Consider the following 14,491-nt stretch of genomic DNA (forward strand, 5'->3'; position numbering starts at 1 on the left):
CTGTTTGGTACCAGCCCAGTGGTAAATGATCACACACACTGCAGTCAGCTGATATGCAGAAATGACAGCAGGCTCTCTGGGGCACATGTAGGACTTTGGGAGATGGGATAAAGCCAGATGTGTACTCCTGGATAAATGGTAGACACAGAAATAACCTGTGAGTATCTGAGATAGAGTGGGAAAGGTGTTGTTTCTAGAAAACCGAGTTTTATTAATTGTGCTTCTCTCAGAGGAATTTGTATTTTGTATCTTTACTTTTGGAATTTTTTTGCTGTGTGCCTTTGAAACTGAACATTACAGGTTGTCTTGTATGGAAAGTTCAGTAGTGATTTTTGGATAAAAAGGAAGGAGCACGTGGAGTCCGTAAAGTGCAGGGCTTGGACTCCTTGCCTGGCTTTCCAAATGAATGTAGAGATGCAGAGCCATATAGCATTTCCTATTTGCTCTAAAGAAGAGGGTTTTCATTTGGGAAAATTACCAGAGGGGAAAACAGAATAGTAAATCCCATATAACACAGAAGAGAAGGTGATGTAGATACATGCCAAACTCTCTATTAAGATTTTTTCATTTCACACTAGATTTATCTAGCATATGCTCTGGCCTCTTTACGAAATCTCTGATTTTACCTTTTTATTTATCAGTTTATTCAGTTCCCCGGAGCTCTTCACTGACACAGAAGAAAACAAACTTACATCCTATCCTAAGTTGTTTTTGTTTTTTTTTTTTTCAAAGATGAACCCTTCCATTCAATCAGTTACTGAGGGTCATAATTATAAAAATATTTAATTTCCTCAAATATATGCACAAGCATATTTCATCAGAAACTTCAACTCTCTGCTTATTCAAGTGTCTAAATGACTTTCACAGTCTATTCTGAAGCCTTTACGTAACTCAACTGGGAAGGCTGGTGGCCTTGCCTGTAGCAGGGGGTTGGAGATTCATGATCCTTGAGATCCCTTCCCACCTGGGCCATTCTGTGAAGTTAAGCTGGTATTTCTAAACTGAGATTCTGGCATTAAATATTTCCAGTGATATGATGACATGCTAAAATATCTTGTTTTCCTCAAATATGTATGTTGTGGCTAATAAATCTATATAAAACATACAGTACCGGAAAATCTAACCAATTCAATGAATTTGGGGGGTATTTTTTTTTTCAATTTCCCGGACCCTTCACAATTCTGTCTAAACTATTGAACCTGCATTAATGTGTAACTCAATGAGTAGCTTCTGCAAGCTAGTTTTAAGAGTCATTTTTTGCCATGTGGCTGCTTTCATCTGACTCTTAATGGTAAAGCATAATAAAGAAGCCAGAAATAGAAAGATGAAATGTGAATCTCTACAGCTGCACTTACAAATCTTACTCTTTTGCAAATTTTTATGCAACTATTTTCTAGTTCTCAGTGAATCTATCTAAATGTAATGCTTATCATAATGAATGCTTAGATATCATTGATCTTTCTCCAGACTTCTCCAAGCCATTCTCTGCTAGGGAATGAATTCAGTTACTGCGATCATCTCATCCGGTGAATCATCTCAGTTAATCTGATGTCCTTTAATCTTCCTTACGCTTGCTCACATAGATTTTAAACATGCTACTGAAAACAGTGGAACTTAGTATTGCTTTAAATATGCTACTACATATTCCTAAGATGGCCTTGTTTGTGTTTTTATATAGCTTCATCATACACAACAAAGACACTTTCTTCAATAACGCTACAAGAAGTAGAATTGTACACCATATCTTACAAAGAGTGAAATATGAAGAAGGGAAAAACAAAATTGGTAAGTACTTTTAATGTGGATGATAAATCCTATCAGAAAAATAAGTAGCAGTCTGGCTCTTTTGCTTTGTTTATAATGACATTTTTAGAATGGTGCACATCTCACCCATTGCTAGGTGGCAGGGAATTTTCCTAGAACGAGCTGACCATTTCACTAGAATGATGGGCTGCTTCCCCCGGCATTTGTGTCCCCCATGAGATTTATTACCTCAACAAGGAAAGAACCTGACTCAAAGGAACCTTTTCTGCAGAAAACCTTTTACTCTTTCGAAGACACACATACTGGAAAGAAAGCAAAAATTTGTGCTGCTGTCCATCCCGGCCAGTAGGGCATCTCCATGGATATCTGTTCCTCCAAAAGGGAGAAGTGAGATCCTGTAGCTCTGTAGCTGCCTCAGGTCAAAAGGGAGGGATGAAGGAAGTCTTTGAGCAATGACAGTGAGAGAAAGAGAAGAAAGGGGAGAATTCCTGTGGTGAGTGTAGTGCACACACCCACAATGAAATCCCTTGCCTGCCTCCCAGATTCACTCACATAAATGCTTGTGCGGTACCTACATAAACTAAACCTTGAACAGATCAGTGGGCTGAATAGAGCCCAGCTCAGCTGTATGTTTTGCTTTTCTGCCAAAGACACTTCAGGAGAAAAAATATTCCGCCAAGCAGATATTAATGCTATCACTGAACATGTTATTTGTGTTGAATTATTAATTCTCATTGTTGTGTTCTCACTGCTATCATTCCCTATGAATCAGAGATGGAATTGGGATTCTTTTCCTTTGCATCAATGGGGCTCAAATACCTCCAGGCTGTTAGTGCCAGGATTTAGTTTTAAATTGTGTTATAGTTGTTCAGTCCTATCTGAATGACTTTCCAAGTGAAAAGTGCCCACCTCTCAGTAGTCCTTCATTATTTCTGTTCTAGTTCTCATTGAGGAGGGACAAAGTCAAACTGAATGGTATTTATTACCACATTTTTGTGCCAGAGAGCAATTGTTTTGTTCAGGTTCAAGCATATTCCCTATTCTTCTATTACTTGAGCCCATCATGTTCCTGTTCTATCTGTTTGTCCAAGGGCCTTTCATAAGACATAAATGGAACATATTTTACAGCATATAGGAATTAAGCATTTATGTTGTTGTACTGGCTTGCAGTTAAAAAAAGTAAAGATCCTCCCTGAAGTTTTCCACTCCCAGGAAATTCAGCCTCTTGTTTGCACAGCTTGCTTAGAACAAAGCATATGATACTAAACTTTTATCTTCCTATGAGGTCCTAGACTCCACTGAAGTTGGACGAAAGATGGATTTGGCAAATGAGTCTTTAAACCTCAGGCATTATAAATTATAGATTTTGCTTGATATTTGAACAAATCCTTTCTTGTGTTATATCCTAGGTCATCAAAACCTGTAAAAGATGAATTTTTCTACTTGATTCTTACTATCAATAGTCTTCAAGCTTCATTTAGCTGTGTATCCTGAAACTGTTCTTTGCTTTACACTTAGCAGTTTTTCTGGTCCTACTGTTAAATAATTCGATACTTTTGGTTTTTAGGTCTGAATCGATTGCTCAGTAATGGCTCCTATGAAGCTGCATTTCCTCTTCATGAGGTATTCTCTCTTTTTCTACTTTGAAGAAACACTTCCCATGACACGAATCTTTAACTGTGCAAAAATTCTCAATCTTACTAACATTATTTTATCATTGTCCTTTGGATTCGACAGCTGCCTCTGACATCTTTCCATTTAGTAGTGCTTTAAAAAAAAAAAAACACCTTTTTTATTGCAAACCGAAAGGAGTAGAGAAAGTTGTTCTAGATTTGTTCTGTAAAACTATTTGAATGTGATAAATCAGTATGTTGGCAAAGGGAAAAAATAGCATTTGGTTTTCTCTTTGAGATTCTCCAGTTTTTGGCCTTTGACTTGAACACCAGTTATTGTATTTCTTAAGAAGTACAACCTCAAGTCTCATTGCATACAAAGGAAATTTTCTTTTTAAAATAAGTTTTAGATTGTGACTCACAAGTATGGAGATTGCATAAAATTGTATTATGCATACCAGGAATGAGAGAGCTTTCTTATCTATTCTTTTGCTGTTGTTATTCATCAATATCCCAATTTGTATTTTAGGGAAGCTACAGAAGTAAGAATTCAATAAAAACCCATGGGGCAGAAAATCACAGACACCTGCTCTATGAGTGCTGGGCTTCCTGGGGAGTCTGGTATAAATACCAACCACTGGATCTAGTGAGGTAAGACTTTCATGCTTTTAATATGCTTCAGTCTAGGTGGTATGAACATAGATTATCTTTCTTCTCTCAAAACCACAGAGTACTCAGTAAATTCATGTGTTTTTTAGAAACTGATCTTGAGATCAGGGGAATCCATTTCATTCAGGGTACAACTGCATTGAAAGAGGTATTTATAAAGAGGTTTGTAGAAGGCTCTGAATGTGAAGGGAGCATCCTTATAGAGGTTTCTGACACCGTAACTTCTCATGAAGGAGTTGCAGAATATTTAAGAGAGAAAAAAGAGAGTAGAGCCTAGGGAGACATGATTGCATGGATGCCCACTGAAGGAGCTACTTTTCCTCAAAGCATGGCTTTGATAAAAAGCCTCTCATTGATTAGCTCTTCTTTTTTGTCCAAAGAACAACCACAGAAGAAGCTCCAATTGAAGTTCAGTGATACTCACAGGCAGTATAGAGATAAAGCTCACACACACCATGTGCTACTATGTTTGACAACACTAATGATGACTGGAAGTTTGTTGTTACTCCTCTACTGCCTCTTGCCACTGCCACATCATTACAGTCTAAGTTTATTTTCATCTTGGAAGTAGCCTGCAAAGATGAAACACTGAGAAAGCTGAGACGTGACTTCAAATTTTTACAGCTCTTTTAAGTCAGGTTTCCAAGTAGGCTTGCATGCATTAATAGAGGATTACACAGTTTTTATGCACATACAGCATTTGCTGATCACTGTGGCATAACTATTGCTGGGCATTGGTGGGCTTTTTCTGCTTGAAGAGGCAAGTGTGAAGCTACAGAAGCCTGTGAACAGTCTTAAAGTGTACTGGGATGACTGAAGATACTGTTATGCATGCAGTTATCTTCTCCTCTAATAAGTCCTGTAACTGATAGAAATGCTTGCTTTTTATTGATTCTCAAAATCACTTCCAGATAGAAATATTCACAAAGGAATATTTCTGGAGTCAGAAGATGTTATTCTTTAAGGCCATATAAAACCCACCCATTGCACAAAACAGGAGATGTTCAATTTCCATGGAGAACAATTCATAGAGAAATACAATAAAATAATACAATAAAAAAAGTAATGCATTTGTACCTCATTATTTAATTCTGAGAGCTTCCTAATTCTTCTTTAATACACTGTCCTGGACAGAAATAGAGAATTTTTGTCAAAATATGGAAATTACTAATTTGCTGAGGAGTCAGCAGTTACAGTGAAGGGGTTTGTTGTTGATGCTGTTGTTTTAATTTCCAGTTATACAGTATCAGTGTCACAATATAAACAACTTATCTTTATAATTTCCATTTAAATAATTTGCCCACAGTGGTCAGGTCCATTGTTCTTCATCATTTCTTGTTTGTGAAAGTGCTGCAAAGCAATAGCAAGGTCTTAGCTAAACTTTTTTTGTGATCCTCAGGCAACTGGAAGACTTCTTAAGTATAAAAATAAACAATTGTACAGGACCTTGGAAGAAGCCTGCTAATTGAGTCTGGGTGTGACCTCTTACATTCTGTACAAACCTTTAGCTTTTCATCAGACAGTGCAAAGAATTTTCCACAACTATTTTGCAAGAGAAAATAAGCAAAGTAGCAGATCCCTTAGCTGAGGTCATGAGTGACATGTGGTGATTCAGAACAGGTGTCTATCCAAGGAAGAGAGTGGGAGAGAGAGTTACAAGACTACCTGAGTGTTCACAGCAGCATAAGTCTCCATAGCTTCAAGCTCAGCAGGGGTGAAAGCTGCCGCTCAAACCCAGCCTTGCCATTAGCTTCCTGGAGCACATCATTGGTGGCTATGAATGCACAAAAGGAGGGGTTATAGGAAAGGGGTGGAATGCCTTCTTCTTCTCACTTCATGAATGTTAGATCCCTCACATTTCCCTGGTTCCTGCCAAATCTTTTCTACCTACTGCCGATTGCAGGAGCTCACATGTCTAGTGAGCTGGAGATTTTGTTTGCAGAGCTGACTCTGCCAAATGTTCATTTCCCTTAGAAGTATCTCAGCAAGCATACATTAAACAGAAGCTTTTATTTTATTTTACCAGCTCTGCAGCAGGAGCAACTTCTTTGTTCTTTTTCCCAGAACAACAGTTGTGTGGGCTGTGCTTGAAGGGAGTAGTATTGCCATCTGTACAAAAGGAGTGGATGGATGTTAATTCTTCCACAGACATCTGGACACATCTCACTGCTGCTAGCTGATGTTTCCCTTTAATATATGCTTTAGAAAAGCTAAGGAGTAAATTAGGTGAACATAACAAAATGATGCTTTTATTAATGGATATGGTGTTTCTGCCTTAAAGTCAAGTTACCACAATGGTAAATGAAACCATCCATACGTTGATGCTGTTTTGTTTTTCCTTAGCTGGTAAAAACAAACCTTATGTCTCTGGTGTTGTTAATCTGATGCCTTCCAGATTTCATTTAATCTCATCATCTGGCTGTTATTAGAGATACTAGTCACCAGAAATAAATGAGAAAAAGTCATTTGAGGGGAATTGCATGATTCTGCTTTCACTCTGCTTTGAAACACACCAGTATGGAGGTAGAGACTTGACAAAATCACAGAGACATAATTATGAAACACCAAATGTGGTACCATGATTTTAATTACACTCCTGTTGGAATTTTGCATCTATAGTTACTTAACAGGAATAACTTAAGATCCTTAGAACGTGCTTGGAAAAAGGCAGGACTTTCTATACTTGTATGCCTGGGGATTACATAAATCAATTGAAATTGTTGCAGTAACTTCTATGAGTTTTGGATCATCTCCTTCTCGCTTTTGTGCATAGATCTTTGCCTGACATTGTCCATAAATGATTCCTGCTGCTGCTTGTGCAATTCATTTACAGGACAAGAAAGGGTGGGAGAAAGCTATATTTGTAAGCAATTGTTAAGATACCTAAATGAACCTGGAAGCAAACATAATGCCTTTGTTACAAGCTGACAACTTCCTTGAAATGCTCTGTTAAGCCTTCTTCCCCACCACCTTGCTCTTGGCATAACAGAAATAATTACATGTCCAAAAAATCTGTTAGATAGTTCTAGCTCCTTCACAACTTCTTTCAGTGGTTTGAAAAGTTCTGTACAGGATTTAATTCTGACCAGCAAAAAGCAATAATGAAGATAGATATGTTCTTGGCTTAAGTACAGATTTAAATATATTCTGGCTCCATTACTTCCTTCTAGGCATCTTGAAAACAAAAAAATAACATAGAATTACAGAATCATAGAATAATAGAATGGGTTGGGTTGGGAAGTATCTCAAGGATCATCAAGTTGCGGCCCCCCCCCAGTCTGCCACAGGCAAGATTGCCAACTGCTATAATATATAATGAAGGTCAATAAACATAACATTTTATGGGTTTGAAATTAGACTTTGTTACTTCAAAATGTACATTATCATTAAATACAGAGATTGGAATTTTGGCCCATTTGAAGTCAGTGGTATTGGAATGGAGTAAGGGGAGAAACAGTTAAACATTAAGGCAGATTGTGTTGATGAGTTAATACACTTGTCAGCATAAAACTGAGAAACTAAGATTTCTTTTTTTTTTCTTTTAGTTCTAATGGTATAGTTTATATAAGGGTAGAGTGATCGGTTATTGGGGATTTTGAATTTCTCTGCTTTTGAGAATTTTATATGGAGAAAATTTTCTGTGGGAGAGCTACAAAAGGTACACAGCTTTTTTTTTTCTGTTATGACTGACTGCCTGAGAATGTTATGGAAATGAGATACAAAAATTAACAAACATGCAAATATCATCAAGCCTGGAAAAAAGAGGTCTACGATGAGTAGAGTGATAATAGGTGAAATTCAGGTACAACTAATGCACTCTGGAAAAAAATCCCCTGACATCTTTACATATATAACTGAGTTTTAGGTCAAGTGCCAGCACACGGGTAATAGAACTGACTTCACTGTGGACAGTTCTATGAAGTTTCTCTTCTGTAAACAGTAAACAGACAAGAAGCAAAGAGCTTGTTCATTTTATGTGGTATGACCTTAGTGGCAAAGGAATCTCTGAGCCATCTATTTCTCCTGGGAATGGTGAGTGTCTAGTTGAACGCAGTTACTGGTGGGAATAAATGTGGAAATGAGAATGCAGTACCCAGGCAGGTCTCCAAAGACCGTGTCGTTATCATGATTTATTTCTACAGCTTAAGTGCGGTAGAAATATACTAATGGAAATATGCTAACTACAGGGCCATAGGAAATGAATATTAACTTTATCCTGATGCTACTTGCAGTAGTACAACCTGTTGGAAATCTGCTGTGAAGCAAAGGAGGATAGTAGAAGACTAATGCTGTTTGTCCATATTTAAGCCTACAGGTACCAAAGTAGTGTCAACATACAGCGCTTATTTTTAAAACCAGGCTCAGAGGTGGCCCCAGCTGCCTTTTCCTTCCACTGAAGATATTTGGATCATTCCCTATTGTGCATATGCACACACGGAAACTTGTTTGGGTCTTCTTCTTATAGATCTAGCTGCTTGCTTGATCTCTAGATCATGAGAAAGAATTATATTTTGTGTTCCATCCTGTTAGATAGAAAGGCTCAACAGGAAAGAAAAAAAGTTTATCAGGAACATTTTTCAAAATGTCATGTGGAATGGGGAAGCATGCATTCCTGGATACAGGGAATCATTCAAAAAGATAAATCTTAATTAATACTAAGTTTAATTCTCTACTTTGATTTTTGTACATGAAGAAAAACAGGACCATAAATATTCAATTGAAGTAAGCTCAAAATGTGAACCTTCTATTTCAGTGGAGCAGGCTTAGCTTGACATCCTGTGTGTCAACCAAATAATTAGGACAAAGAGTTCACTAACACTGCTAAGTCAAGGCTCAAAATGCACTGTGTCTTTTCACAGCCAGACCTGCTGCCCTTGTCAGAACTGAGTGTGTTATTTTTAGCTTACCACCTCTTTAGCCTGTAAATTTGAGTCTGTCAAATGACAGAAGAATAGAAATATGACAATATTTGGCTTCTCACAGAGTGCTGGTAAACTCAAGTGATAATAAATAGCGTAGATCAGTCTTGTGCCCTTCAACCAGTGAAGCATGAGCTCAGCTCATGACTTCACCAGAATTAGAAAACTCCACTATTTTCTGTTCACTGTGCCCAAGACAACTCCTGACCTCCACATCGCCCATCTATGTTTGTGGACAGTAGGTCTACTGGAGCCTCCCCTGGAGCCTCCCCTGGAGAGCCTGGTAGACTCTCTTACTATCTGAATCAATGAGTTGTCATCTTCCACACCTCCTAGACTGCTTCTTCTGCCCTGCATTGTATTTCCAGTATACATCAGGGAAGTTGAAGTCCTCCATGAGAGAAAGGGCTGTTGATTGCACAACTTCTGCTAGCTGCTCATAGAACACCATTTCTGTCTCTTCATCTTGGTTAGGTGGTCTATAACAGATCCCCACTAGGATGTCTGCCTTGTTGGCTCACCCCCTGATCCTTACCCATAGAGTTTCAACTTTATAATTCCCATTCCAGTTTGAAGACTGACGTTTTGTTTATTGCTGACCAAATGTTTCTTTCTCTTCCTCACTGCTTCCAGCTCCGGAGCACATCATACGGCTCTTCCTGACAGTGAAAATTTGACAAAAAAAAATATTTTATGATAGCATAAAGGAGCCAGCAAAGCTGGCTCACTGCACTCTTTGTTTCTGGACAGATCAGAAGTTTCATCATTAGTATAAATACGGGTTTTCATCAGCAGCTGTTTTCAAATTCACTTGACATGCACATTTAAACTGGCTTCAAAGTCTCTGAAGTGCAAGGAAATCATCTTGCCTCATTCTTTAAAACTGTTCTTGCAAAGAATCTCTTAAAATTTTCATTGTAATTGTGGTAATTGCATATGGATTGGTAAAGTATTCCCATCTGATCATCAGCCTACTGTGCACAATACCAAAATAAAGAATAATGCACATAGATCGCTCCTGTGCTGACAAGTCCTGCGGGTTTTTTGTTTGCTTGATGTATGCATTGATATATAACCAAAAGTGTGAGTGCATTTGGAAATATGAAAAATGCTAATGAATATGTAGCAAATAAGAAGATCCTCACCACTTCGCAGTTAGTATTTCAACAATATAGCTAATATATTAGGATTGATTCAGATTTTTTTTTTCCAGACCTCACTCACAATTTTCTCTCCACTCCAACAGAATCATGTGATTATTTTTCCAGGAACTGAGGTAATAAAAGAAAGAAAGAAGTGAAGATAAACTTGATTGGAGAATAACCTTTCACTGACTGATTTCTTAGAAGTAATTTGGGCTTGTATCATTTTTCTGTTATATCAATTTTAGTGGTGAAAATGATTTCAGTGCAGTTACTTGGGAAGTACGATACACAGCTGAAGCAAACAAAGCCACCAGTTTCCCAAATATAAAGAACAAGCTTTTAAAAACAACTCTATTTCTTCTCTTGAATTCTCTGCTAATCTTATTATAAACACTGGTTTGTGAATTTTCAGATTCACTTTTGAAATGCGCAGGTTTTTCAGTGTGGAGTGTTTGTCTTAATTGCAGACTTTCTTTTCTGGCCTTGCTCTTTTATATGTTCCTCAGATAGGATAGAAATATTTATTTTCTATTAACAGGCATGATTAAGCAGGTTTATTCTAATTAGCAGGAAATTTCTCTTTGTTGTATTTTAAAACAGACGATACTTTGGTGAGAAAATCGGGCTGTACTTTGCCTGGTTAGGCTGGTACACGGGGATGCTCTTCCCAGCTGCCTTCATTGGATTGTTTGTCTTTTTGTATGGAGTCACTACTTTGAACCACTGCCAAGTCAGGTAATGTGGATACTTTTATAAGGGAAATTATAGCTGTGGGATATTATGATTAATCTAAGAGCTCTTTATAAGTATTATTAATGATTTCATTTTGGATGGTTGGCTAAATACACAGGAAAGTACTCCTTGGTTCTCATAAAATACCCAATATTGAACTTCCTTTGTATTGTTTTCCTGAATTGGGATGGGAGGTAATGTTTCTCACCCAGCTCCAGTTCCCGATGGTGCTGGCCACTCAGCTTGAAGTAGGAAAAATAGGGCTTGTGCTCCTTCATTATTGTCATAACGAGCCAATAGAAGAGTGGGAATTTTTCTCACTCTTCCAGGACTTTTCCAAAGGCCCACCTCAGGGAAGCATTTTTTAAATGAAGAACCCCCTCACTGCTCTGCTGAGTTCCACATCCCTGTATTCTTGCACACTTAAGACAATCCTTGAGAGAAGTCACAAGAATGAGTCAAACTTACCCACACTTATTCTTACCCTTCTCCAACTGAAGGCCACTTCTGTCTCAAGGAAAACGTGAAAATGGTGAAGAACTATTGCTAGGTTGGCCTTGAGGAACTGTTCATTGCAAATAGGACTACAAATGTTGAAGTCTTCAACGGTCAACAAACCATAATTATATACATACAGTTAAGTACATCTTGGCTTCAGCTATAGGAAGAACCAGTATTTTTCAATAAGTAACTGACTTTTATTAGCAAAACATGTCAATCCATTTTACGGCTGATTGCTGTGGTTCAAACTACTAACTTTTATCTATTTTATTTTTCAGTAAAGAAGTCTGCCAAGCTACAGATATCATAATGTGTCCTATATGTGATAAATACTGTCCTTTCATGAGGCTGTCAGACAGCTGCGTTTATGCCAAGGTACCTTTTAAACTACGCAAATAAAATGCTTCTCTTGTAACAGAATTCCTTTCACCTTTTGCAATTGTCTTTAGTGAGCTTGGATAGATAAAATCTTCAAAAGGATAGATCAAATTCAGCCAATGTTAACATCTATTGTATTTTACAAGGACTCATTTTGGGCTATAAAACACCTGGATGCCATTTGCACTTACAGATTCAGCAGTACCCGAGGTCACATCCTACATACAAGTGCTACAGTGCCCTTGGCATCAGGTCTTATCTTATGATCCATCCTTAGTATATGGCTCCATAAAATGAATGCTTTGGGTCTGAAATTTGGCACACGGTTACTGCTGGCAGGGGCTATTTGCACGGTTACTATTTGCAGCCTAGGCTAGAGACTAGTGAGTCAATGTGGAATGCTTTGTAAGGTGCATGTCACACATCAAGGGAAGAGTTTCAGTCCTCAGGATTGTCAGGCCCTGCACTGATGACAGTGCTAATTATATTAGGGAAAAATAGAAAATAAGTAAGTGAGAGATACTGACACAACTACAACATTGTTATGAAGGGAATGGAAAGCAAAAAGTACAAAAATGCAAAATTAAATCTGTATTATCATAAATTGATTGGACTGTTGATATCCCCATCAGGTAACACACCTTTTTGACAATGGAGCTACTGTCTTTTTTGCTGTTTTCATGGCAGTGTGGGGTAAGTTTTTGTTTTGATATGAATGATTGCAGAATGTTTTTCTTAAAGCTTGATGAAACACAGGTCATTTTCATTTCCAGCACGCTTTTTTTGGACACTGAGAAGAACAATATAGGCTTGATTCTTTTCTGTTTCTGCAAAATGAAATGTTGAAATCAGTAGGGTTTTTTGTTTTTTGTTTTTTTTAACAGGATATTATTTTAATGTAAAAAAAAAAAAATGCAGTATGCTGTCTCTATGTACGTAGTTGTATTCTGGTTTTATGTGTGGGAATTTTTTTGTGTCAGAAGCATGGCCTATTCTCTGTTAATTCATATGGATTCTCTTAGCTTAGGGAAGCCCCATTTACTGTTTGCCCTAATATGAATTAGTATATTGTTCTTTTATGCAAAAAGCAGCAAAAAATAGATACACATGAGCTGGTGAAATTAAAGCAAAACCCTGATGAAATAAATGTAGGATATATTTGAATGAATAATTGATCCAAGAGTGGTCTAATTTTTGCCATAGAAGCTGAATTTTACCCATAGGACAACTCCATTTCCGGCTCAACTGCCTTTTCTACTCTGGTCTTATAAGCAAAGTTGAAGACAACATGAAACAGTCATTTTTGGCAAAACATAAAGTCTTTCAAACCTGTCCTGCATATGCCAATGTTCTTTGCCTTCAGATAGTGCCTTTAAATACTGGCTTAATGAGGTGCCTCAGAAATGGCTTCCATCTTATAACTCCAGATGATTGAGCTATCCTGACTTAGTTGTTGTTTTCTGCTTCTTACTCAAATCTCAAACTGCTTGGGAAAAGTATCCAAGTAATTCTTATATTCTACATTTTAATCTGTGGATCTTTTTACTGAACTGCAAGAGCCATCCAGAAGACAGTGTCAGAGCCATAAGGAGAACATAGATTAGCTTAGTTGACTGTCTTGATTCCTGCCTCCAAAGCTATGTTTTTATCTTAATTGACTTAATAAATTAGGTCATATTCTAATGAAGCCTATTCATGACATTTCATTTAATAGTGATAGTAATAAAGTACCGTAAGTTATATTAAGGGAAAGCTCCACAGATAGGGAAATGAGCATATGCTGAAACAGCTACATTTGTCATGATGAAGAATTGAAGAGCAGAAGATTCCATTTTAAAGCTTACAAAAACATTATTAACTTCAGTAATCACAGGATCACAGAATCGTAGGGATTGGAAGGGACCTCGAGGGAGATACACCACTGATTCTAGTTGTTGGTGAGCATGTCTTTGGACTGAAGTTTTTTGAACCACTGTTTTTGTCCTTCCTTAGTATCCATCTTCAGCACCACAGGGAAAAAGTAAAAAATACAATGAAAGCTATCCTCTATTTTTGGCTAGTGGAGAAGAGGCTGTAGGACAGTGGCTGGGGTAGGTAATTTCTTCCCCACTTCTGCTGGCTTACACTGTGCTTGTGTGCTTGCCACCAAGACCAGATATAGAGGCAGGAACAGCAGGTGGATGTGAGTACAAGGTGATGGTTTGGGGAATGAGCCAATGCTATGGCTCTACCAAAACTATAGTTTCTAAAATAATGCTTTACTGAGACAAGAGTGCAATAGTGAAGATATTCTCAATACATTAGGGTTAAGGCAGCATTAGAACGAGAAAAGCCACACTTCTCAGTGACTCTCTAGTGCTACATTTGTGAGATGGCTTACCTTGTTCCTTAAAAGGATTTTCAGTCTGCAGTAGGACTACTGACAGCTACAGGCATTACCATCATTTCAGTAAATCATAGAGGAGAATAGACAATGATAGCACTTTCATTGTAGAAATGTGGTTTTTTTTTCTGTCAGCATGAAACAACTGGCGAGTGGGTAAAAAAAAATGGATGTGAAAAGTTTAGCTTTCCAGATGACCCAGTTTGGCAGATAAGTAACATAAAAAGATAATGATGGCAGTAAAGCAAAAAAAAAAAAAAAAAAAAATGAGAGAGAGAGAATGAAAGCTAAAAAGCAACTAGGATTATATATCTAATTATTCTGGGATTAGCCACTGCTTTATAATCCTAAGAACCTTTGTCACTGTCTTTAGATCCATTAAGGACC

The 14,491-nt window shown here is 37.5% G+C and overlaps 1 protein-coding gene across 3 annotated transcripts in view; it reads left to right on the plus strand.

Annotated features, from left to right (window-relative positions):
• ANO4 (anoctamin 4) overlaps positions 1 to 14,491 on the plus strand; it is a 155,450-nt gene that overhangs the window by 103,804 nt on the left and 37,155 nt on the right. For all 3 annotated transcript variants that reach the window (XM_042816301.1, XM_042816302.1, XM_042816303.1), the window contains 6 exons: positions 1,679 to 1,785; positions 3,332 to 3,387; positions 3,907 to 4,028; positions 10,711 to 10,845; positions 11,622 to 11,718; positions 12,354 to 12,414. In XM_042816301.1, the coding sequence (XP_042672235.1) occupies positions 1,679 to 1,785; positions 3,332 to 3,387; positions 3,907 to 4,028; positions 10,711 to 10,845; positions 11,622 to 11,718; positions 12,354 to 12,414 (578 nt within the window). The remainder of the gene's footprint in view (positions 1 to 1,678; positions 1,786 to 3,331; positions 3,388 to 3,906; positions 4,029 to 10,710; positions 10,846 to 11,621; positions 11,719 to 12,353; positions 12,415 to 14,491) is intronic.

The sequence above is a fragment of the Centrocercus urophasianus genome, unplaced genomic scaffold (assembly GCF_019232065.1).
Source record: "Centrocercus urophasianus isolate 14NV4802_14NV808 unplaced genomic scaffold, USGS_Curo_1.0 seq_15, whole genome shotgun sequence".
In the NCBI taxonomy this organism is placed as follows: domain Eukaryota; kingdom Metazoa; phylum Chordata; class Aves; order Galliformes; family Phasianidae; genus Centrocercus; species Centrocercus urophasianus.